The 25,874-nt window shown below is 44.9% G+C and overlaps 1 protein-coding gene across 5 annotated transcripts in view; it reads left to right on the top strand.

The window, feature by feature from the left end:
• Positions 1–25,874, top strand: part of LOC112228865 (disks large homolog 4) — a 92,396-nt gene that overhangs the window by 61,622 nt on the left and 4,900 nt on the right. For all 5 annotated transcript variants that reach the window (XM_042309505.1, XM_042309504.1, XM_042309502.1 and 2 more), the window contains 10 exons: positions 15,478–15,531; positions 15,695–15,745; positions 16,447–16,571; positions 22,799–22,968; positions 23,222–23,358; positions 23,892–24,033; positions 24,179–24,317; positions 24,674–24,830; positions 25,078–25,180; positions 25,280–25,394. In XM_042309505.1, the coding sequence (XP_042165439.1) occupies positions 15,478–15,531; positions 15,695–15,745; positions 16,447–16,571; positions 22,799–22,968; positions 23,222–23,358; positions 23,892–24,033; positions 24,179–24,317; positions 24,674–24,830; positions 25,078–25,180; positions 25,280–25,394 (1,193 nt within the window). The remainder of the gene's footprint in view (positions 1–15,477; positions 15,532–15,694; positions 15,746–16,446; positions 16,572–22,798; positions 22,969–23,221; positions 23,359–23,891; positions 24,034–24,178; positions 24,318–24,673; positions 24,831–25,077; positions 25,181–25,279; positions 25,395–25,874) is intronic.

Genomic DNA, 25,874 nt, shown 5'->3' with positions numbered 1-25,874 from the left:
ACACATGCGCACACACTGTTCACGCACGCGCACACACACACACACACACACACACACACACACACACACACACACACACACACACACACACACACACACACACACACACACACACACACACACACACGTATGGGTCTGCTGCCATTGCCTCCCTTCCCCCACATATATAGTATCTCTCCCTCCTTCGTCCCCCCTCCTCTCCTCTCCTCCTGTCCTTCCTTCATTGGAGCTGTGCTGCCTGCAGGTCAGGGCCAGTCTGGAGTGTGCTGGCCTTTTCTGTTCCTGTCTCTGCTCCTGGTATCGCTCCCTATCTCACTCAGCATCTGTTTACCCCGCTTTCTCCCTTAAACAGAGTACACATTTAGACACAGCAGCTACAGAAATAGAAACCAATCTCTAGTTGCCTGACTGACTGCGCAATCAGTGCTGTTTTGGAAGATTAAAACACTCCAATAAAAATGTCTGATTGTTGCTACTCACGCGAGTCCCTTTATGTCTCTAGATTGCAATATGAAGGGTGAAGCAGTGAAAGATGAAGCAGTCAAACGACCAGAGGATTGTGATTGATGTTATGGGGGATAGTGTAGGTGTGGGTAGTGGGTATGTGTGTGTTAGTAGATCTTGTTGGCATAGCTTTTAGGTTAATTGTGGTTAATGTTGTCCTGACTGACTGAAGCCATTTGATAAGCTGCTTTGTGTTCTGCCAGATGAATTGTTGAGTGTATATCGGGGGCACGCTGTTATGACACTTCTTGTGTTAACTTGTGTGGACACACATTGCTTGTAACACAGCATGCAACATACAGCTATCCTACTCGACATATGTTAGGCTTTTTATTTCCTGAAAATGAAGTCAGTGACTAGGCCTGTTACCTGAATTAGCCTGTAAGATCCCTATTATAGGTATGTCTTATGTGTCTTCATTTGAAACAACACACATTCATTTTCTCTCAAAGCTCTGTAGTCTTGAAGACACTATCTGCTGACAGCATTGTTCTGTCATTTTTCTTGACTGTTTCCAACTGCTACATTGGCATACAAAGGTATGTGGGAACGCCTTCAAATTAGTGGATTAGACTATTTCAGCCACACCCGTTGCTGACCGGTGTATGAAATCGAGCAACAACGGCTCGAAGTGGTAGGCCACACAAGCTCACAGAACGGGACCGCCGAGTGCTGAAGCGCATAAGCGCATACAAATCCTCTGTCCTCGGTTGCGATACTCACCACCGAGTTCCAAACTCCCTCTGGAAGCAACGTCAGCACAAGAGCCAAGCGTCGGCTGGAGGGGTGTAAATCTCGCCGCCATTGGACTCTGGAGCAGTGGAAACGCAAACTCTGCAGTGATGAATCATGCTTCACCATCTGGCAGTCCGGCGGACTAATCTGGGTTTGGCTGATGCCAGGAGAACGCTACCTATCCCAATGCATAGTGCCGACTGTAAAGTTTGGTGGAGGAGGAATAATGGTCTGTTTTTCATGGTTCGGGCTAGGCCACTTAGTTCCAGTGAAGGGAAATCTTAACGCTAGAGCATGCAATAACATTCTAGACGATTCTTTGCTTCCAACTTTGTGGCAACAGTTTGGGGAAGGCCCTTCCCTGTTTCAGCATAATAATGCCCCCGTGCACAAAGCGAGGTCCATACAGAAATGGTTTCTCGAGATCGGTGTGGAAGAACCTGACTGGCCTGCACAAAACTCTGACCTGATCCCGTAGTGTATTGTGTTTTAAAAAGGATCTTTCTGCATCCTGCTGTCAGTACAGACATGCTCTCTAGTGCCAATTGATCCGGAGGAGAGGGATGATAGATTTGTGGCTGGAGCAGAAACAAAATGAAGGCTTTGTTTAAGGTGTAGCAGCCATCGATCGCTTTCTTAATGAACACACAAAAAGTACCACTCCACCGCTCCGTTTATTCTACCTTCCCTCCCAGCTCTCTCTCGATCATTCTCTCTCGCTCTCATTCTCTCTCTCCCACCACTGTCTTTCTCTGTGCTCCCCTGTTGAGGCCTGGTGAAAGCCTGCTGGTCAGCATATTTAGGCTAGCTGTGCATTCATATTTCAGCACTCTCTGAGGCCCGACTCCGATTTGATGTTAAAACATTTCAACTCTAGGGAGGTAGTGATCTTGTGGGGCTATTTTCAGTTGTCTGCCGGTGAACTACCTTTAACCTCTCCAGCAGACTGATTGACATAACACTGGCTGTCACTCCTCTTCCCTAAACCTGCACACTGGAGCCATCCCTCCTCCTCTTCCATAGGAGCATGTGTATACGTCAACAGTACACTCAGCCAAATGCACCCTTGCAAGCACACACATCCACTAACTATCTCAATCAGATAACAAACAAAACACACATTCTCTCTCTCTGTATCTCACAGACAGACAGACAGACAGACAGACAGACAGACAGACAGACAGACAGACAGACAGACAGACAGACAGGCAGAGAGACAGACAGGCAGACAGACAGACAGACAGACAGACAGACAGACAGACAGACAGACAGACAGACAGACAGACAGACAGACAGACAGACAGACAGACAGGCAGACAGACAGACAGGCAGAGAGGCAGACAGACAGACAGACAGACAGACAGACAGACAGACAGACAGACAGACAGACAGACAGACAGACAGACAGACAGACAGACAGACAGACATAGAGCATCAATAAATGAACCACCTTACTTTAGGAAACAAATATATTTGCAAGTTGATATATATAGGGCTCTAGCTCTCTCTTTTTCTGTCTCTCTCTCTCTCTCTCTCTCTTCTCAATGGCTCCAGGGTATCGTGAGTCTAGAAATCAAGCAATTACATCACGCTCCTTCAGCCCCTTATCTGTCCTCGCAGTCACACTCCCCTCCATGGCTCTCCATCCTTTCTCATGGCTCTCAGCGTTTTTGTCATTTGCCCTCACCCCTTGTCCTCTGGTGATTACTGCTGCTTGTTCAGACCCTGTCAGCGGAGTGTGCTGGTGTAGTGGGCAGTAATACATGTGTATATACTGTGTCGATGATTTTCTACATACCTCACGTGCAACTCGTAATAAGGCTAAGCAATTAGCCTATTCAAATGTTTCTCTTACTCTATAAAGATAATTAATCATATGCAGGAGGCTTCAGTTGGACCATGTTTAATCAAGTATTATGGGTTTAGCTGACTAAGATCAACGAATGGTCATGAGGAGCAAATATCAGAGCAAGTATTATTTAATAACTTTGTAAAATGAATGGTTTCACATACAAGGCATACATGTTAATGTAGGCAACACTGACATTAACAAAGCCTTATTCGAGGCATATCGATTCTAAGGTTAACTTACAAGACAGAGCATTGACAAAGAGATGCTTACTAGGCCAGAGGCCTAGGAGCCTAGCAAATGAGAATTGATCATCAACTTTCCTCCATGGCTGGAAACAGGGTAAGAGAGAGAACGAAGGCATTTGATTACATTTATAACATCTGAAGGTGTATCACAATTCCAGTGAGTCAGACATTTACATACACTGAGTTGACTGTGCCTTTTAACAGGTTGGAAAAGACCAGAAAATGATGTCATGGCTTTAGAAGCTTCTGAAAAGGCTAATTGACATCATTTGAGTCAATTGGAGGTGTACCTGTGGATGTATTCCAAGGCCTACCTTCAAACGCAGTGCCTCTTTGCTTGACATCATGGGAAAATCAAAAGAAATCAGCCAAGACCTCAGAAAACATGTTTTAGACCTCCACAAGTCTGGTTCATCCTTGGGATCAATTTCCAAACGCCTGAAGGTACCATGTTGATCTGCACAAACAATAGTACGCAAGTATAAACACCATGGGACAACGCAGCTGTCATACCGCTCAGGAAGGAGACGCGCTCTGTCTCCTAGAGACGAACTTACTTGAGTGTGAAAAGTGCAAATCAATCCCAGAACAGCAGCAAAGGAGCTTGTGAAGATGCTGGAGGAAACAGGTACAAAAGTATCTATATCCACGGTAAAACGAGCCCTATATCGACATAGTAAAGAAAATAAGTAAGTTAGGAAAGAAGCTGAGGTAGGAAAATGAGGTTGGAAAATTACGTGGATGTATTGAAACAACATCTCAAGACATCAGTCAGGAAGATGAAGCTTGGTCGCAAATGGGTCTTCCAAATGGACAATGACCCCAAACATACTTCCAAAGTTGTGGCAATATGGCTTAAGGACAACAAAGTCAAGGTATTGAAGTGGCCATCACAAAGCCCTGATCTCAGTCCTTTATAACATTTGTGGGCAGAACTGGAAAAGCGTGTGCGAGCAAGGAGGCCTACAAACCTGACTCAGTTACACCAGCTCTGTCAGGACGAATGGGTCAAAATTCACCCAACCTATTGTGGGAAGCTTGTGGAAGGCTACCTGAAACATTTGACCCAAGTTAAACAATTGAAAGGCAATGCTACCAAATACTAATTGAGTGTATGTAAACTTCTGACCCACTGGGAATGTGATGAAAGAAATAAAAGCTGAAATAAATCATTCTCTCTACTATTATTCTGACATTTCACATTCTTAAAATAAAGTGGTGATCCTAACTTGACCTAACTTGACTAAGACTGTCAGGAATTGTGAAAAACGGAGTTTAAATGTATTTGGCTAAGGTGTATGTGAACTTCCGACTTCAACTGTAGATAGCATCAGAGTTATCCTCAGTGGTCAAGTTTCAGAGAGATACCAGACATGGATAATGTAGTATTATTCTATCACATTCAAGAGTCAGTCCTCTGAATACTGTAACAGAGAGAAACATTTCGGCCCCTCAGAGTGGGGAAGGGCTGACTAGTCCTTTGTCGTTGTCCTCTGCCTTCCCAACTCCAGGTGTCAGAGAGCACATACATTAGGGCCGAGCCTACACTGGGTTGGATCTTATCATGCATTCCTATGGGGAGGTTAGTGTAATATCAGGATCAATATTCTGGTTGGCTGTGATTTTTATCCAGAGGTTCAAGTGGCTAGGGTCAAGGTTCGTGGTTTGATATCGGAGAAGGGGAGACAGGCTATTCCAGGGGGTTCAGTTTATCAGTGAAGGTTTAGGGGTGGCCCGGGAATTAGAGAGGAGGATAGGGTAACCGCCTCTAAGGCACGGAGATGGGAGAGCTGAGTGGGTGGCATAAAAATGGAAGTGGGAGACTGCTAAATCCACTGAATCCTGGCAACTCCAGCCTCCCACTCCCTGACAAAGCACAAGGAGGGAGTCGCCTGTCAAAACCCCCTGCAGGAGAAATGTGTGCACTGGGGGTTGTGCACTGACTGCAAAGTGTATGTTTCTTAGCCTAGATAGAGTGCCTATAGAAGATCTACACCCCCTTGAACGTTTTTCACATTTTGCAGCCTTAAAAATTGTATCTAAAAAGGGATTCAAATCCTTTTTGTCCCTTTACATATACAGTGGGGCAAAAAAGTATTTAGTCAGACACCAATTGTGCAAGTTCTCCCACTTAAAAAGACGAGAGAGGCCTGTAATTTTCATCATACACCAGAAACAAAATTGTAGACCTGCACCAGGCTGGGAAGACTGAATCTGCAATAGGTAAGCAGCTTGGTTTGAAGAAATCAACTGTGGGAGCAATTATTAGGAAATGAAAGACATACAAGACCACTGATAATCTCCCTCGATCTGGGGCTCCACGCAAGATCTCACCCCGTGGGGTCAAAATGATCACAAGAACGGTGAGCAAAAATCCCAGAACCACACGGGGGGACCTAGTGAATGACCTGCAGAGAGCTGGGACCAAAGTAACGAAGCCTACCATCAGTGACACACTACGCCGCCAGGGACTCAAATCCTGCAGTGCCAGACGTGTCCCCCTGCTTAAGCCAGTACATGTCCAGGCCCGTCAGAAGTTTGCTAGAGAGCATTTGGATGATCCAGAAGTAGATTGGGAGAATGTCATATGGTCAGATGAAACCAAAATATAACTTTTTGGTAAAAACTCAACTCGTCGTGTTTGGAGGACAAAGAATGCTGAGTTGCATCCAAAGAACACCATACCTACTGTGAAGCATGTGGGTGGAAACATCATGCTTTGGGGCTGTTTTTCTGCAAAGGGACCAGGACGACTGATCCGTGTAAAGGAAAGAATGAATGGGGCCATGTATCGTGAGTTTTTGAGTGAAAACCTCCTTCCATCAGCAAGGGCATTGAAGATGAAACGTGGCTGGGTCTTTCAGCATGACAATGATCCCAAACACACCGCCCGGGCAACGAAGGCGTGGCTTCGTAAGAAGCATTTCAAGGTCCTGGAGTGGCCTAGCCAGTCTCCAGATCTCAACCCCATAGAAAATCTTAGGAGGGAGTTGAAAGTCTGTGTTGCCCAGCAACAGCCCCAAAACATCACTGCTCTAGAGGAGATCTGCATGGAGGAATGGGACAAAATATCAGCAACAGTGTGTGAAAACCTTGTGAAGACTTACAGAAAACGTTTGACCTCTGTCATTGCCAAGAAAGGGTAAATAGCAAAGTTATGAGATAAACCTTTGTTATTGACCAAATACTTATTTACCACCATAATTTGCAAATAAATTCATTAAAAATCCTACAATGTGATTTTCTGGATTTTTATTTCTCATTTTGTCTGTCATAGTTGAAGTGTACCTATAATGAAAATTACAGGCCTCTCTCATCATTTTAAGTGGGAGAACTTGCACAATTGGTGGCTGACTAAATACTTTTTTGCCCCACTGTATACACAACCTACTCCACATTTTCAAAGTGAGAGTGAATTCAAATGTCCAAATTTAAGAAAATAAAAAAATATAAATATCATAATTGGATGTCTCCACCCCTCCACCCCACTTGGTGGAAGCACCTTTGGCAGCCAGTCCAGCTGTGAATCATTTGGAAGAGTCTACCAATTTTGCACAACTCTTAAGGCAACATATATCCATTGTTTTTGTCAAAATTGCTTGGATTCATTGATGGATAGCGATATTTAAATGTTGTCTCTGATTTTCAAAGTATTCACACCCCTTCTATTTTTCCACATTTTGTTACGTTACAGCCTTATACACACAATACCCCATAATGACAAAGTGAAAACATGTTTTTAGAAATGTGTGCGAATGTATTAAACATTTAAAAAATTGAATACCTTATTTACATAAGTATTCAGACCCTTTTCTATGAGACTTGAAATTGAGCTCAGGCTTATCCTGTTTCCATTGTTCATCCTTTAGATGTTTCTACTAGATTGGAGTCCACCTGTGGTAAATTCAATTGATTGGACATGATTTGGAAAGGCACACAACTATATAAGGTCCCACAGTTGACAGTGCATGTCAGAGCAAAAATGGAAGAAGTTTGGAACCACGAATACTCTTCCAAGCCACTCCTTGGTAAAAGGCACATGACATCCTGCTTGGAGTTTGCCAAAAGGCACCTAAAGGACCAGACCATGAGAAACAAGATTCTATGGTTTGATGAAACCAAGATTGAACTCTTTGGTCTGAATGTCAAGCGTCACATCTGAAGGAAACCTGGCACCATCCACCACAGGTGGACTTCTCAGATAGAGTTCAGTGTCAAATCAGAGGGCCTGTTGTCCGGACCCCTGGCAGTCTCACAGGGTTCAATTCTTGGGCTGACTCTTTTCTTTGTATACATCAATGATGTTGCTCTAGCTTCGGGTGATTCTCTGATCCACCTCTACGCAGACGACACCATTCTGTAGACATCTGGCCCTTCTTTGGACACTGTGTTAACAACCCTCCAGACGAGCTTCAATGCCATACAACACTCCTTCCGTGGTCTCCAACTGCTTAAATGCTAGTAAAATGAAATGCATGCTCTTCAACCGATCGCTGCCCGCACCCTCCCGCCCGACTAGCATCACTATTCTGGACGGTTCTGTCTTAGAATATGTGGACAACTACAAATACCTAGGTGTCTGTTTAGACTGTAAACTCTCCTTCCAGACTCATATTAAGCATCTCCAATCCAATATTAATCTTAATCTATTATCTAATATTATCTAGAATTGGCTTCCTATTTCGCAACAAAGCCTCCTTAACTCGTGCTACCAAACATACCCTCGTAAAACTGACTATCCTACCAATCCTTGACCCAAATAAATGCTTTACAGTGTTCAAGTAACATACACATCTCAACATCAACAGTTCAGAGGAGACTGTGAATCAGGCCTTCGTGGTTGAATTGCTGCAAAGAAACCACTATTAAAGGACATCAATAATAAGAGACTTGCTGAGGCCAAGAAACACAAGCAATGGACATTGGACCGGTAGAAACGTGTCCTTTGGTCTGGAGTCCAAATTTGAGATTTTTGGTTCCAACCGCCGTGTCTTCGTGAGACTCGGTGTGGGTGAACGGATGAGCCCTGCATGTGTATTTCCTACCGTAAAAGCATGGAGGAGGAGGTGTTATGGTGTGGGGGTACTTTGCTGGTAAATTCAAGTCACACATAAAACCTGTTGATCCTACCCCCTACTTTTTCGAACATTCTGTTAAAAATCGCGCAACATTTCGGCGTCCTGCTACTCATGCCAGGAATATAGTATATGCATATGATTAGTATGTGTGGATAGAAAACACTCTCACGTTTCTAAAACTGGTTAAATCACCGCTGTGACTATAACAGAGCGTCTGTTTCATCGAAAAGCGCAAGAAAAACTGATCACTGAAAACTGAAAAAAATATCCATGCGCCACTTGCATGTATTGTTCAAGGGGCACGAAATTAAATGGTGCGGAGATTGCAAGTCCTACAGCTTCCACACGATGTCACCACTCTTGTCAATTGCCTGGGAGTTGTTCCTTGGTCAAACGAGTTAGAGAGACCCCTTTCCATCCGGTCTCCGACAGGACGTTATGGAAGTGAGTTTTCGGAAGATGATTTGAAAGAGTGGAGCTATTGAATACACATCGCCTCGTGATCAATTTGATAGATTATTAACGTTTACTAATACCTAAAGTTGGATTACAAAAGTATTTCGAAGTGTTTTGTGAAAGTTTATCGTCAACTTTTTTAATTTAAAAAATGACGTAGCGCTTCGAAACAGTGTTTTTTTCTGAATCACACAGTTTCCATAGATGGATATTTTGGGTATATATGGACCGATTTAATCGAAAAAAAGACCCAATAGTGATGTTTATGGGACATATAGGAGTGCCAACTAAGAAGCTCGTCCAAGGTAATGAAAGTTTTATATTTTATTTCTGCTATTTGTGTAGCGCCGGCTACGCTAATTCTTTTGTTTACGTCGCCTTCAGGTATTTCGGGGTGTTGCATGCTATCAGATAATAGCTTCTCATGCTTCTCATGCTTTCGCCGAAAAGCATTTTAATAATCTGACTTGTTGGCTAGATTCACAACGAGTGTAGCTTTAATTCAATGCCCTGCATGTGTGTTTTGATGAACGTTTGAGTTTTAACGAGTGCTATTAGCATTTGGCGTAGCGCATTTGCATTTCCAGACGCATAAATGGGACGTCTGCGTCCCAGGTAGAGGCAAGAGTTAACCAGCATGGCTACCACAGTATTCTGCAGCGATACACCATCCCATCTGGATCTGGATGGCGTATCCCACACACCTCCAGGCGGTGTAGGGGCTATTTTACCAAGAAGTAGAGTGATGGAGTGCTGCATCAGATGACCTGGCCTCTACAATCACCCAACCTCAACCCAATTGAGATGGTTTGGGACGAGTCAGACCGCAGAGTGAAGGAAAAGCAGCCAACAAGTGCTCAGCATATGTGGGAACTCCTTCAAGACTGTTGGAAAGCATTCCAGGTGAAGCTGGTTGAGAGAATGCCAAGAGTGTGCAATGCTGTCATCAGGGCGAAAGGTGGCTATTTGAAGAATCTCAAATATAAAATATATTTGGATTTGTTTAACACTTTTTTGGTTACTACATGATTCTATATGTGTTATTTCATAGTTTTGATGTCTTCACTATTATTCTACAATGTAGAAAATAGTCAAAATTAAGAAAAACCCTTGAATGAGTAGGTGTTCTAATACGTTTTACCAGTAAGTATATGCCGATGATTCAAACAATGAAGTCACTGAAACCCTTAACAAGGAGTTGCAGTCAGTTTTGGAATGGGTGGCTAGTAATAAACGGGTCCTGAACATGTCTAAAACTAAGAGCATTGTATTTGGTACAAATCTTTCCGTAAGCTCTAGACCTCAGCTGAATCTGGTAATGAATGATGTGGCTGTTGAACAAGTTGAGGAGACTAAATTACTTGGCCATGACAGTTTACAATCTAAGGTAATACCAAAACATATATATATATATATATATATATATATATATATATATATATATATATTCAATGGTTGTAAAGATGGGAAGAGGCATGTCCATAATAAAGAGATGCTCTGCTTTTTTGACACCACACTTCAAAAAGCAAGTCCTGCAGGCTCTCGTTTGTCCAGCCATGTGGTCAAGTGCTGTGAAGAAAGATGTAGTTAAGCTGCGGCTGGCCCAGAACAGAGCGGTACGTCTTTCTCTTCATTGTAATCAGAGGGCTGATATAAATACCATGCATGTCAGTCTCTCTTGGGCTAAGAGTTCAGGGGAGACTGACTGCATCACTTCTTTTTTTAATAAGAAACATTAATGTGTTGAACGTTCCAAGTTGTTTGCATAATCAACTTACACACAGCTCTGACACACACTTACCGAACCAGACTTGCCACCAGGGGTCTTTTCACTGTCCCCAAATACAGAACAAATTCAAGAAAGCGTACAGTGTTATATAGAGTCGTTATTGCGTGGAACTCCCTTCCGTCTCATATTGCTCAAATGAACAGCAAACCTGATTTTAAAATTGCAGATAAAGCAACACCTCACGGCACAACGCCTCTCCCCTATTTGACCTAGATATGTTTTGTGTCTACTCATATTTAGGCTGTGTGTGCCGTTTTTAAATTCATGTAGATCTGTTCTTGGTTATTCATGTTCAGTATTATGTCATGTTTCATGTTTTGTGTGGACCCCGGGAAGAGTAGATGCTGCTTTCGCAACAGCTAGCGGGGATCCTAATAAAATACCAAATAACAAGCAAATTTAAGTCAGGACTGAGACTAAACCCCTCAGGAACACTCAACACCTCTTGGAAAGCCATTCTGGTGTGTCTTTGTCAATAAAATGTGTTTAATTGTCTCGCTGAAACTCTTTCCCAGGGTTAGGTTTACAGAAGACTGAGGCGGGGTTTCCTATAACTTTTTTTTTTAAATTTAGGGTGCACATTTTGTTTTTTCTCTGAGCACTACACTGCTGATTCAAATAAACCAACTCATCATCAAGCTTTGTTTATTTGAATCAGCCAGGACTGAGTTTGTGAAACCCTGGTCTAGAGTGTATAGTTTGTGTGGTCTGTAACTTACTGCTTGGATATTAATTAGTGGATAAGAGATGTGGGTTTTGAGTGGTTTAGCAGCTTGGTTTTGAGGTTGTGAACCTGGAACTGAGGTAAGGGAGAGGTTTTATAACACCTACACTCCAATAGACTCTCAAAGCATCTGTCTGCCATGAGATATGAGCCTTCCTGGTTATTTTTATTCCTGCCCTCCTCTCTTTATCTTCTCTTGCTCCTCTCTCTCTCTCTCTGACAGCAATGAATTAAGAGCCTAACGAGCTGCATTAATGAGTCTGTTCGGGGGGGAGGAGTGGGCTCTGCAGAGAGAAGTTTTCTGTCAGGTCAGATGTGCTGTCTTCAGGTAAAAATGAAGAGAGAAAGACGAAGGAGAGGAGAGAGCCGAGTGAGTGTAGGACTGTAGCCCTGTAGGAACACAAACCTGGGTTTCTGGCTGAGGTCCAAGTGGTCCAGGTGAAGATGACATCATGCCTCAGGCGTCCTCTGCACTGTCAGTAAGAGTGCGTCTCAGCTGAATGACTCATCACCATACAGATAGATTACCATGCACAAAAGCGAGATAGAAGGGAGACTTCTACTCCAGATGGGAAATGACACAGCTAATGACTATATCTTTTGATCTGCTCTCAAGTACCTCTGTTCGTGATTGTATATTCTCTACGTCATAACATATTTTTGTTTGTCTAACCCCATACTTACAGCACAGGTAAGCAAAAATCATATCAAAGTTGATTTGTCACATGCGACGAATACAACAGATGTGGACCTTACCATGAAATGCTTACTTACAAGCCCTTAACCAACAATGTAAATGGTCCGGTGGCCATTTGATTAATTGTTCAGTAGTCTTATGGCTTGGGGGTAGAAGCTGTTAAGGAGCCTTTTGGTCCTAGATTTGACACTCTGGTACTGCTTGGCGTGTGGTAGCAGAGAAAACAGTCTATGACTTGGGTGACTGGAGTCTCTGACAATGTTATGGGCCTTCCTCTGACACCGCCTATTATATAAGTCCTATAGACAGTTTATGCTAATAATCATTTTCCCATAGAAGGGGCTCCCGAGTGGTGCAGTGGTCTAAGGCACTGCATCTCAGTGCCAGAGGCGTCTCTACAGACGCTGGTGCGATTCCAGGCTGTATCACAACCGGTTGTGATTGGGAGTCCCATAGGGCGGCACACAATTGGCCCAGCATCATGCGGGTTAGGGTTTGATCGGGGTAGGCTGTCATTGTAAATAAGAATTTGTGCTTAACTGACTTGCCTGGTTAAATAAATCAAATTAAAGCAAGTGCTCCCATAGGAATCTTTCTGGAAAGTACAGAGCAATGTCCATGAAATGCCTAACAGTTCAATGTTCAACCGACATGTAGCTGTCAAGAGTTAATTTAAGAGCCAATTCATGCAGTGATGCTTCAGATTACGTAATAGACGTAGTGGAAATTATTTGTATTCCCCTGTTGTTTTTCGCTACGATTTTCTGTGCCATATAGCTAGGGCTTTTAGACCATCGGAATGGAAATCCAGGTTACCATGGAGACAAGCTTTCTACCATGGAGCTTCAGAGAGCCCAGTGGCTGATGCTATACTGTAACCATGGTAGCAATGGTCAGGACAGGAGTGAGGGATGGAGTGGGAGAGATGGTTGGCATCCTGGCTGGCTCAGAGCTGTGGGATGCCACGGTGAGAAATGGAGAGAAGGAGAGAGTGAGAGAATGACCTTTGTCCGTATGTTAACCTTATTATTGCGTAAGCTCTTTCAGTGTAAAGGAATGGATTAGAGGGGCCAAACCTCCAGAGGATAGTTTGGGACAATTTGGCCAATAATGAATACAAACTGTCTGTTCAGAGAGAACATGTGACGTTTCAATAGATGCGGTATGTTCATGCATAAGGAGAATGGTGAAAGAGGAATGGGTGGATAGATTCACAACTTAAGGGATGGAGAGGGAATATATCTGGGACTCATTGGAACAGTGTGATTGTCTGTGTGTGTGGGGTGTGTGTGTGTGTGAGAGAGAGAGAGAGAGAGAGTGTGTGTCTCTGCGGGCTGTCAGCTGTGTGAAGGTCGGCAGGCTGATTTCATGCTGCTGCTGTTGTTTGCTGCTCTGTAAGCACTTTGGATGCACAGTGTCTTCCTCATTTTAATCAGGGAGGGACAAAATTAAGAGCGGAAAAGGATAGAAGTTTAGAGAGAGAGAGAGAGAGAGAGAGCGAGAGAGAGAGTGAGACTGCTGTGCATTCTCTAAGAAGGAGTACACAATGTAGAATAGTCCATCCACCCTTTTTACAGTACACTCTTAGATAAACGGGTTTCAAAAGGGTTCTTCGTCTGTCCCCATAGGAGAACCCTTTTTGGTTCCAGGTAAAACCCTTTTTGGTTCCATGTATGTAGAACCCTCTGTAGAAAGAGTTCTACTTGGAACCCGAAACGGTTCTAGCTGGAACCAAAAAGGGATCTTCAAAGGGTTCTCCTATGGGGACAGCCAAAGAACCCTTTTAGATTCTAAACTCAGCAAAAAAAGAAACGGCCCTTTTTCAGCACCCTGTCTTTCAAAGATAAATCTTAAAAATCCAAATAACTTCACAGATCTTCATTGTAAAGGGTTTAAAGACTGTTTTCCATGCTTGTTCAATGAACCATAAACAATTAATGAACATGCACCTGTGGAACGGTCGTCAGGACACTAACAGCTTACAGACGGAAGGCAATTAAGGTCACAGTTATGAAAACTTAGGACACTAAAGAGGTCTTTCTACTGACTCTGAAAAACACCAAAAGAAAGATGCCTAGGGTCCTAAGAAGAGTGGGGTAACATCTCACAGCAAGAACTGGCAAATCTGGTGCAGTCCATGAAGAGGAGATGCACTGCAGTACTTAATGCAGCTGGTGGCCACACCAAATACTGACTGTTACTGTTACTTTTGATTTTGACCCCCCTTTGATCAGGGACACATTATTCAATTTCAGTTTGTCACGTGTCTGTGGAACTTATACAGTTTATGTCTCAGTTGTTGAATCTTGTTATGTTCATACAAATATTTACACATGTTAGGTTTGCTGAAAAATAAACGCAGTTGACAGTGAGAGGACCTTTCTTTTTTTGCTGAGTTTAGAGAGCACCTTTTTTTTCTCCAAGATTTGTAGACGAGATGCAACGAAAAACATTTTGGAGAGAGAAGCAACGGGAGGAGAGGAGCTGAAAGGGATGAAAGGAGTTCAACAGAGAGAAAGAGACAGGGGTAGATAGAGAGATGGAAGTCAAATACGGTGTACAGAGTGTATTCTTTGTACAGGATGTCGGGGGCAGGTAAGCCTTCACCACCCTAATGCCAATAGGCCTGGCATGTATTAGAAGCAGCTCCCTGATTCATGACATCTAGTCTGCTTAGAGATAGATGTCCTGTTCACGGTCTCAGCTTTCACAGGTTGGTCTCTGCTTGGCTCGCTACTCATCAGTGATGCAAAATGCGCCCGGAGGCTTTGTAGACACTGAGTGAGAGGAACCACGCTGATAGCCTTGAACGCTAACAGCTCTGATAGGTGTTGCCACGATGTTGCCTTTCGTGGTGGTGTTATGAAACGACTTCTTCCTTCTCCCTAAACCTGAATGTATTTACAGAATCATTTCACAGAGCGTTGTCATTGTGACACCAACCTAGGGCTTTGTTAGATAACGTTGACTCACAGGAAAGAGCTGCAAAGTCAAGGCCTGGTACCTTGTGGCTGGTGCCTTGTGGCTGGGGTGTGGAGCAGTCAGTCAGTGTGCCAGGCAGGCAGGCAGGACATGTCACAGTGACTATGTGTGGTGTTGTCATCGTCATTGGGCTCTAAAATGGCTGTGCTGTGACTGCAGGGTCTGCCTGCCTGCAGAGGGAGAGGCTCCACAGCCTGAGCAGGGCAGACTGACTCCATGCCTGCTTATCCTGAGATTCACTCAAACATTATCTCGCTGTACAGAAGTAAAGACTAGGGCAGGATATGTTGTTTCTGCCATAAGGCCCGAACCCTGAAGATTTGGAGTGTGTGTGTGAGCACAGGGTGCACATGCGTGCTAATACATTTTCTCTCCTTCTCTCTCCCCCTTTCCTCCCGTCTCTTTCCTCATCCAGGGGAATTCTCCTCCAGTGGTGGTGAATACTGACACGCTCGACGGCTCTCCCTACGTAAGAGTAGTACACCAACCATACTGCATTATTCACTGCAGGAATACTCCATTGTTGATGATCATCCTACACAATACTCATCCCATATTGCTGCGTGGTTTTCGTCCTAGTTTTTACTCATCGTTCATTGGAAGTGTGATGAAACACTGTCTTCCTCTCTCAGGTCAACGGGACAGAGGGGGAAATTGAGTATGAAGAGATTACACTGGAACGAGTGAGTGTTTTACAGCAAATAATTATAACGCAGGGTCAAAGCCTTATTGTTATCCTACAACTGATCAGGGAGCGCCAAAGAACAGTAAAATGTATGTAATCTACAACAGTTTGGTCTGTGATAGTCGTCATGTTTGACACTGCGTAATGCTGTGTGTGATGCCGTGTGTGATGTTGTGTGTGATGCCGTGTGTGATGTTGTGTGTGATGTTGTGTGTGATGCCGTGTGTGATGTTGTGTGTGATGTTGTGTGTGATGCCGTGTGTGATGTTGTGTGTGATGTTGTGTGTGATGCCGTGTGTGATGCTGTGTGTGATGTTGTATGTAATGCTGTGTGGAATATTGTATGTAATGCTGTGTGTAATGTTGTATGTAATGCTGTGTGGAATATTGTGGGAAATGCTGTGTGTAATGCTGTGTGTGATGCTGTGCGTGATGCTGTGTGTGATGTTGTGTGTGATGCTGTGTGTGATGCTGTGTGTGATGTTGTATGTAATGCTGTGTGGAATATTGTATGTAATGCTGTGTGGAATATTGTGGGAAATGCTGTGTGTAATGTTGTGTAATGTTGTGTGTGATTCTGTGTGTGATGTTGTGTGTGATGCTCTGTGTGATGTTGTATGTAATGCTGTGTGGAATATTGTATGTAATGCTGTGTGTAATGTTGTGTGTGATGCTGTGTGTGATGCTGTGTGTGTTTAGGGTAACTCAGGCCTGGGCTTCAGTATAGCTGGGGGGACAGATAACCCTCATGTTGGTGATGACCCCAGCATCTTCATCACCAAGATCATCCCTGGAGGAGCTGCGGCCCAGGACGGACGGCTGAGGTACGCCCCTAACTAACTACCTACCTACCTAGCACAGCTAACATCATCTCCTTTTCACCAGCCTCAAGTTGTCAATCCCAACCCTGGACTCTGTATACACACGCACATATACAGTTGAAGTCAGAAGTTTACATACACCTTAGCCAAATACATTTAAACTCAGTTTTTCACCATTCCTGACATTTGATCCGAGTAAGAATTCCCTGTCTTGGGTCTGTTAGGATCACCACATTATGTTAAGAACGTGAAATGTCAGAATAATAGTAGAGAGGGATTTATTTCAGCTTTTATTTCTTTCATCACATTCCCAGTGGGTCAGAAGTTTACATACACTCAATTAGTATTTGGTAGCATTGCCTTTAAATGGTTTAATTTGGGTCAAACGTTTCGGGTAGCCTTCCACAAGCTTCCCACAATAAGTTGGATGAATTTTGGCCCATTCCTCCTGACAGAGCTGGAGGAACTGAGTCAGGTTTGTAGGCCTCCTTGCTCACACACACTTTTTCAATTCTGCCCACAGATATTCTAAAGGATTGAGGTCAGGGCTTTGTGATGGCCACTCCAATACCTTGACTTTGTGGTCCTTAAGCCATTTTGCCACAACTTTGGAAGTATGCTTAGTGTCATTGTCCATTTGGAAGACCCATTTGCGACCAAGCTTTAACTTCCTGATTGATGTCTTAAGATGTTGCTTCAATATATCCACATAATTTTCCTACCTCATGATGCCATCTATTTTGTGAAGTGCACCAGTCCCTCCTGCAGCAAAGCACCCCACACCATGATATTGCCACCCCCGTGCTTCATGATTGGGATGGTGTTCTTCGGCTTGCAAGCCTCCCTTTTTTTCCTCCAAACATAACGATGGTAATTATGGCCAAACAGTTCTATTTTTGTTTCATCAGACCAGAGGACATTTCTCCAAATAGTACGATCTTTTTCCCCATGTGCAGTTGCAAACCTGAGTCTGTCTTTTTTATGGCGGTTTTAGAGCAGTGGCTTCTTCCTTGCTGAGTGGCCATTCAGGTTATGGCGATATAGGACTCGTTTTACTGAGGACATAGATACTTTTGTACCTGTTTCCTCCAGCATCTTCACAAGGTCCTTTGCTGTTGTTCTGGGATTGGATTTGCACTTTTCGCACCAAAGTACGTTAATCTCTAGGAGACAGAATGCGTCCCCTTCCTGAGCGGTATGACGGCTATGTGGTCCCATGGTGTTTAAACTTTGGTACTATTGTTTGTACAGATTAACATGGTATCTTCATGCACTTGGAAATTGCTCCCAAGGATGAACCAGACTTGGGGAGGTCTACAAATTTTTTCCTGAGGTCTTGGCAGATTTCTTTTGATTTCCCCATGATGTCAAGTAAAGAGGAACTGAGTTTCAAGGTAGGCCTTGAAATACTTCCATAGGTACACCTCCAATTGATTCAAATTATGTCAATTAGCCTATCAGAAGCTTCTAAAGCCATGACATAATTTTCTTGAATTTTCCAAGGTGTTTAAAGGCACAGTCAACTTACTGTATGTAACTTCTGACCCACTGGAATTGTGATTCAGTGAATTTTAAGTGAAATAATCTGTCTGTAAACAATTGTTGGAAAAATTACTTGTCATGCCCAAAGTAGTTGTCCTAACCGACTTGCCAAAACTATAGTTTGTTAACAAGACATTTGTGGAGTGGTTGAAAAACAAGTTTTAATGACTAATGACTTCTGACTTCTACTGTATGCAAGTGTATGTAGACACATGAACATAGGCTCATGCATGCATATGCAAATACACACACACACACACACACACACACACACACACACACACACACACACACACACACACACACACACACACACACACACACACACACACACACACACACACACACACACACCCAAACAAAAACACAACCCAGGGCTACAACAGTGATGTAGGCTACTCATGTCTGTGCCAGCTGAGTCTCAGAGAGAGAAGTCACACTCTGATGCCTAACCCCTCCCCCACTCCCTCCCCTCCTCCTCCCCTCCTCCCCTCCTCTTCCCCTCACTCTCCTCCTCCCCTCCCCGCCTCAGACTGCATTCACTCAGTCAGCCAGACAGATGCGTTTCACCACTGAGTCCACTCATCGCAGTGGAGCTGCCTAAATATAGTCCTCCCCCTCCCCCTCCTCACCCTACCTAGGCCCTCTGTACTGGGACCCCACTCCAACATCTTTCTCTCTGTCAGCCTTGGCCTAGGGAATGGCTAGCACTTACACACTCTGTCCCTCACAGGCCTGTCCATTACTGAAGGAATTTAACATGGCATTTAAAGGGCACATCTGGGATTCTAGAAGGTACCATCAGAGGAGATGAATATGACACGTCTTCCCCGCCGTACAAGGCTGGCTGGGCTGCCTCCATCAAAGTCACACTTTCCGTTATCCATTTGACATGTCTCTCACTGTCATAGAGAATTCAATAGCTTTGAAAGCATCGAAAGAACGTTTGACAGTCGCTAGAATGTGCGGAAACGTGTCTCTAAAATCTACATTAACCCGTGTAAATGGACATGTTAAGCGGGGTCCACGAATGAAGCATATGCAAAGGCTAGTTTCTTAATGTTACCTTAAGAGCAGAGGAAGTAATGGACAAGGTCATGCAAATGTCAGGTCCTGAATATTCATGAGCACCAAGGCTTTGACAAATGTGACTCCCATTATATGGTGCTTTAAAAGCCGTGTCTGCTCTGTATCTACACGGTGCATACTCTGTGGACTTTAAAAGCCTTGTCTGCTCTGTATCTACACAGTGCATACTCTGTGGACTTTAAAAGCCTTGTCTGCTCTGTATCTAAATAGTGCATACTCTGTGGACTTTAAAAGCCTTGTCTGCTCTGTATCTACACAGTGCATACTCTGTGGACTTTAAAAGCCTTGTCTGCTCTGTATCTAAACAGTGCATACTCTGTGGACTTTAAAAGCCTTGTCTGCTCTGTATCTACACAGTGCATACTCTGTGGACTTTAAAATCTGCTCTGTATCTAAATGGACTTTAAAAGCCTTGTCTGCTCTGTATCTACACAGTGCATACTCTGTGGACTTTAAAAGCCTTGTCTGCTCTGTATCTAAATAGTGCATACTCTGTGGACTTTAAAAGCCTTGTCTGCTCTGTATCTACACAGTGCATACTCTGTGGACTTTAAAAGCCTTGTCTGCTCTGTATCTAAATAGTGCATACTCTGTGGACTTTAAAAGCCTTGGCTGCTCTGTATCTAAATAGTGCATACTCTGTGGACTTTAAAAGCCTTGTCTGCTCTGTATCTACTCTGTGGACTTTAAAAGCCTTGTCTGCTCTGTATCTACTCAGTGCATACTCTGTGAACTTTAAAAGCCTTGACTGCTCTGTATCTACACAGTGCATACTCTGTGGACTTTAAAAGCCTTGTATCTACACAGTGCATACTCTGTGGACTTTAAAAGCCTTGTCTGCTCTGTATCTAAATAGTGCATACTCTGTGGACTTTAAAAGCCTTGTCTGCTCTGTAGCTACACAGTGCATACTCTGTGGACTTTAAAAGCCTTGTCTGCTCTGTATCTACACAGTGCATACTCTGTGAACTTTAAAAGCCTTGACTGCTCTGTATCTACACAGTGCATACTCTGTGGACTTTAAAAGCCTTGACTGCTCTGTATCTACACAGTGCATACTCTGTGGACTTTAAAAGCCTTGTCTGCTCTGTATCTACACAGTGCATACTCTGTGGACTTTAAAAGCCTTGTCTGCTCTGTATCTACACAGTGCATACTCTGTGGACTTTAAAAGCCTTGTCTGCTCAGTGCATACTCTGTGGACTTTAAAAGCCTTGTCTGCTCTGTATCTACACAGTGCATACTCTGTGGACTTTAAAAGCCTTGTCTGCTCTGTATCTACACAGTGCATACTCTGTGCTTTAAAAGCCTTACTCTGTGGACTTTAAAAGCCTTGACTGCTCTGTATCTACACAGTGCATACTCTGTGGACTTTAAAAGCCTTGTCTGCTCTGTATCTAAATCGTGCATACTCTGTGGACTTTAAAAGCCTTGCCTGCTCTGTATCTACACAGTGCATACTCTGTGGACTTTAAAAGCCTTGTCTGCTCTGTATCTACACAGTGCATACTCTGTGGACTTTAAAAGCCTTGTCTGCTCTGTATCTAAATCCTGCATACTCTGTGGACTTTAAAAGCCTTGCCTGCTCTGTATCTACACAGTGCATACTCTGTGGACTTTAAAAGCCTTGCCTGCTCTGTATCTAAATCGTGCATACTCTGTGGACTTTAAAAGCCTTGCCTGCTCTGTATCTACACAGTGCATACTCTGTGGACTTTAAAAGCCTTGCCTGCTCTGTATCTACACAGTGCATACTCTGTGGGCTTGGAGCTGACGCAGAACTAAAGGGTTACTGGTGGGTGGACTGATTGACGGACGGACTGGCTAACTGACTGACGGATGGGCTGACTGCTCTTCTCTCTGGGTAGTTAGAGTGACAGAGTGAAGGCCAGGCCAGCTGGTCACGTGACACAGGACAGGAGGATGGGGCCAAGAGAGTACGCTGTAGAGAGGATGGTGTGCAGGGCTATCTCAAAGGGGTGAGAGAATAGGCCTGCCCGATCCCATCCCTTCCGCCCTTCTCCAGACCATCTCTGGAGACCTTCTCCCATTCTTCGCGCCCCTCATCAAGTCATCCCTGACCACTGGTTGCGTTCCCTCCGACATCAAAATGGCCACCGAGTCGCTCCCCTCCTCAAGAAACCAACACTCGACTCATCTAACGTCAAAAACTATAGACCTGTATCCCTTTGTCCATTTCTTGAGTGTGCTGAACACTTGAGAACACTTGAGTTTGCTGTCTCTGATCAACTTCCTCGTTATCTCACTCAGAACGATCTTCTTGACCCTGACCAGTCAGGCTTCAAGACGGGTCACTCAACCCGAGACTCCTCTTCTCTGTGTCACAGAGGCTCTCCGCCCTGCCAAAGCTGACTCTCTCTCCTCTGTTCTCATCCTCCTAGATCTATCCACTGCCCCCGACACCGTGAACAATCAGATCCTCCTCTTCTCCCTCTCAGGGCTGGGCGTCTCAGGCTCTGCATACTCTTGGATTGCATCCTTCCTGGTAGGCCGTTCCTACCAGGTGACGTGGAGAGGTCTGCACCAGGGCTCAGTTCTCTCTATACACCAAGCCACTCGGCTCCGTCATGTCCTCACATGGTCTCTTCTATCATTGCTATGTGGATGACACTCAACTACTTTTCTCCTTCCCCCCCTTCTGACACCAAGATGGCGGCAAGTATCTCTGCATGCCTGGCAGATATCTCAACTTGGATGTTGGCCCACCTCCTCAAGCTCAACCTTGACAAGGCGGAGCTGCTCTGCCTCCCGGGGAAGGTCTGCCCACTCATAAACCTCTCCATCACGGTTGACAACTCCACAGTGTCGCCCTCCCAGAGTGTGAAGAACCTTGGCCTGACCCTGGACAACACCCTGTCGTTCTCTGCAAATATCAAAGCAGTGACTCGCTCCTGCATGTTCATGCTCTACAACATCCGTAGAGTACAACCCTACCTCACACAGGAAGCGGCACAGGTCCTAATCCAGGCACTAGTGCTCTCTCGTCTGGACTACTGCAACTCGCTGTTGATTGGGCTCCCCGCTTGTGCCATCAAACTCCTGCAACTTATCCAGAACGCTGCAGCCCCTCTGGTTGTCAACCTTCCGAAGTTCTCCCATGTCACCCCACTCCTCCGCACACTCTACTGGATTCCAGTCGAAGCTCACATCCACTACAATACCTTAGTACTTGCCTATGGAGCAGCAAGAGAAACTGCCCCTCCCTACATTCAGGCTATGCTCAAACCCTACAACCCAACCTGAGTACTCCGTTCTGCCACCTCAGGTCTCTTGCCCCTTCCACCCCTACGGGAGGGCAGCTCCCGCTCAGCCCAGGCAAAACTCATCTCTGTCCTGGTACCCCAATGGTGGAACCAGCTTCCCCCTGAAGCTAGGACAGCAGAGTCCCTGCCCATCTTCTGAAAACATCTGAAACCCTACCTCTTCCAACACTCTTAAATAATCCTTTTCCTCACCTCGACACCTCACCTTCTGGGTGGCAGACTCATCACTAACAATAAACCTCTCTCTTCTCTCTCTATTTCTCCATCTCTCTCTCTCTCTCTCTCTCTCTCTCTCTCTCTCTCTCCCTCTCTCAGTGTGAATGACAGTATCCTGTTTGTGAATGATGTGGATGTGAGGGAGGTGACCCACAGTCTGGCAGTGGAGGCTTTGAAGGAGGCGGGGGCCATCGTCCGCCTCTACGTGCTCCGCAGGAAACCAGCCGCAGAGAAAGTCACCGAGATCAAACTCATCAAAGGGCCGAAAGGTACAGCTCTGTTTGTGTCTGTTTGTGTGGTTAATGCTTACATATTTATGTACCTGTCAGTTATTATTTACATATTTCTTTCCACCTCTTCCATCTCTCTCTCGCTCTCTCTCTCCATCTCACTCTCTTTGTTTCTCTCCATTGCTCTCTCTGTCTCTCTCACTGTCTCTCTCTCTCTCTCTCTCTCTCTCTCATATTCTCTCTTACTCCCTCTCTCTCTTTCTCTCTCTGCTCCATCCTGTCTCTGCCATAGGTCTAGGTTTCAGCATCGCTGGAGGGGTGGGGAACCAGCACATACCAGGAGACAACAGCATCTATGTCACTAAGATCATCGAGGGTGGGGCTGCTCACAAGGACCAGCGGCTGCAGATAGGGGATAAGATACTGGCGGTCAGTCGTCACACACACACTGGCTAGTAGAGGCCCACTTAGACAAGCCAGCATATCTTGTCCACTTCAGCAGCGTAGGTGCTTTAAGAATCTCGATAAATAACAGTTGTAATTTTCACAGCCTGAGATGACTTTCATTAATATGGTAATAGATGTGTGGGATAGGAGAGTTATTCAACATCACCAGCACTGCTTCTGCTGCTGCCTGCACTGTGTAGCTCTACTGCCATCTCCTGGGCCATAGAGACATTGCAGATGAGTGGTGGATTTGACTCAATATGGGCTCCTACTACAACTACAAAATGGTGCCTGATCCACTGCTTTATTTCCCAATGAGCTATGATACCATGCCCTGTGATTTAGAAATAGCTTCAGAACGTCCTCAGAGAGAAGGATCAAGTTGACATTCCATTGACTGAGAAGCTGTGTAATATGCCTGTCAGCACTGCAGGGGCTATTTTACTACGTCCATGATGTACAGGTCAGCAGCATGTGTAGCAGTAGGTCTGATCCCATGCTGTCTGTGGGTTCAGGTGAACAGTGTGTGTCTGGAGGACGTGATGCATGAGGATGCAGTGGGAGCCCTGAAGAACACAGCCGAGGTGGTTTACCTCAGGGTGGCCAAGCCTAACAACCTCTACCTGAACTCCTACAACCCGCCAGACCTTACCAGCAGTAAGTGTGTGTGTGTGTGTGTGTGTGTGTGTGTGTGTGTGTGTGTGTGTGTGTGTGTGTGTGTGTGTGTGTGTGTGTGTGTGTGTGTGTGTGTGTGTGTGTGTGTGTGTGTGGTCCTCTAATGGTCCATGTCTTCTTTCTTCAGCTTACTCCGCTCACATGGACACAGATCTTGGCCACCCCACCTACCTTGGATCAGATTACCCACAAGCCCTCACTCCCACCTCACCCAGTCGCTTCTCTCCAGTGTTGCACAGCATGATGGGGGATGAAGACCTTCCCAGGTGAGCAAAGCTTCCTGGGCTGACTCATATTCCAAATCTACCTATGGCTTTTCCCAAAGGCCTCCTATATATGGATCGTAAAATGATGGGCTTGGTGTGAAAATGAAAAGCTCCTGATGGAGGTAGGATTTGGTTAGCACAGGCCTGACCCAGAGCTAACCAACGATTCTTTTATTTTTCTCTCTGCCTCCCTCCTCCTTGTGCCCCAAAATGTGGTGTCCCCATTTCACTACTCATTTACATCTCTCCCTCCCCATGTTACCTCTCCCTCTTGTTAGTCTCCTTCTTCCCCTCCATTTCTCCTCGTCTCTCCCTGACCCCCCGTCCCTCCCCTTCTCCCCTGCTCTCTCTGTCAGGGAGCCTAGGAGAGTGCTGATCCACCGGGGTTCTACAGGCCTGGGTTTTAACATCGTGGGAGGAGAGGATGGAGAGGGGATCTTTATCTCCTTCATCCTGGCAGGGGGGCCAGCCGACCTCAGCGGTGAGCTGCGCAAGGGCGACCAGATCCTCAGCGTAAGGACACACATGCTCACACACACGAGTGGATTCATATTCTGTACACACACACAAACTCACATGTGTATAGTCACGCAACCACACAGGAACACACTTACGTATATACACAAACTCTTGATCGCTCTCTTTCTTAGGCACACACACACACAGCTTCACATGCACACACTTCTCTGAGAGTTTAGGGTGCGTGTGTGTGTGTGTGTGTGTGTGTGTGTGTGTGCGTGCGTGTGTGTGTGTGTGTCAGGTGAATGGAGTGGACCTGCGTATCGCCACCCATGAGCAGGCTGCGGCAGCCCTGAAGAACGCTGGCCAGACTGTCACCATCATCGCCCAGTACAGACCAGAGGGTGAGGCCAGCACTACAGTAACCTACCATTGCACACAACACTGCGTCACCGTACGCCAAGGGACCATACATGTGCTAATGTATGTGTGTGTGTGTTCAGAGTACAGCCGTTTCGAAGCGAAGATCCACGACCTGAGGGAACAGCTGATGAACAGCAGCATGGGTTCTGGTCAGACGACACTGAGGAGCAACCCCAAGAGAGGCTTCTATATCAGGTACTTATTAATACTGCACTTTATACTACCCCAAAAGAGGCTTCAACATCAGGTTCTCATTAATACTGCACTATCTACTATATACAACCCCAAGAGAGGCTTCAACATCAGATACTCATTAATACGGCACTATATACTATATACAACCCTAAAAGAGGCTTCTACATCAGGTACTCATTAATACTGCACTATATACAACCCCAAGAGAGGCTTCTATATCAGGTACTTATTAATACTGCACTATATACAACCCCAAAAGAGGCTTCTACATCAGGTAATCATTAATACTGCACTATATACTATATACAACCCCAAGAGAGGCTTCAACATCAGGTACTCATTAATACTGCACTATATACTATATACAACCCCAAGAGAGGCTTCAACATCAGATACTCATTAATACGACACTATATACTATATACAACCCTAAAAGAGGCTTCTACATCAGGTACTCATTAATACTGCACTATATACAAC

The sequence above is a fragment of the Oncorhynchus tshawytscha genome, linkage group LG30 (genome assembly GCF_018296145.1).
Source record: "Oncorhynchus tshawytscha isolate Ot180627B linkage group LG30, Otsh_v2.0, whole genome shotgun sequence".
NCBI lineage: Eukaryota > Metazoa > Chordata > Actinopteri > Salmoniformes > Salmonidae > Oncorhynchus > Oncorhynchus tshawytscha.
The sequence above is the reverse complement of the archived record's forward strand: the minus strand, read 5'-3'. Positions and strand labels throughout refer to the sequence as shown.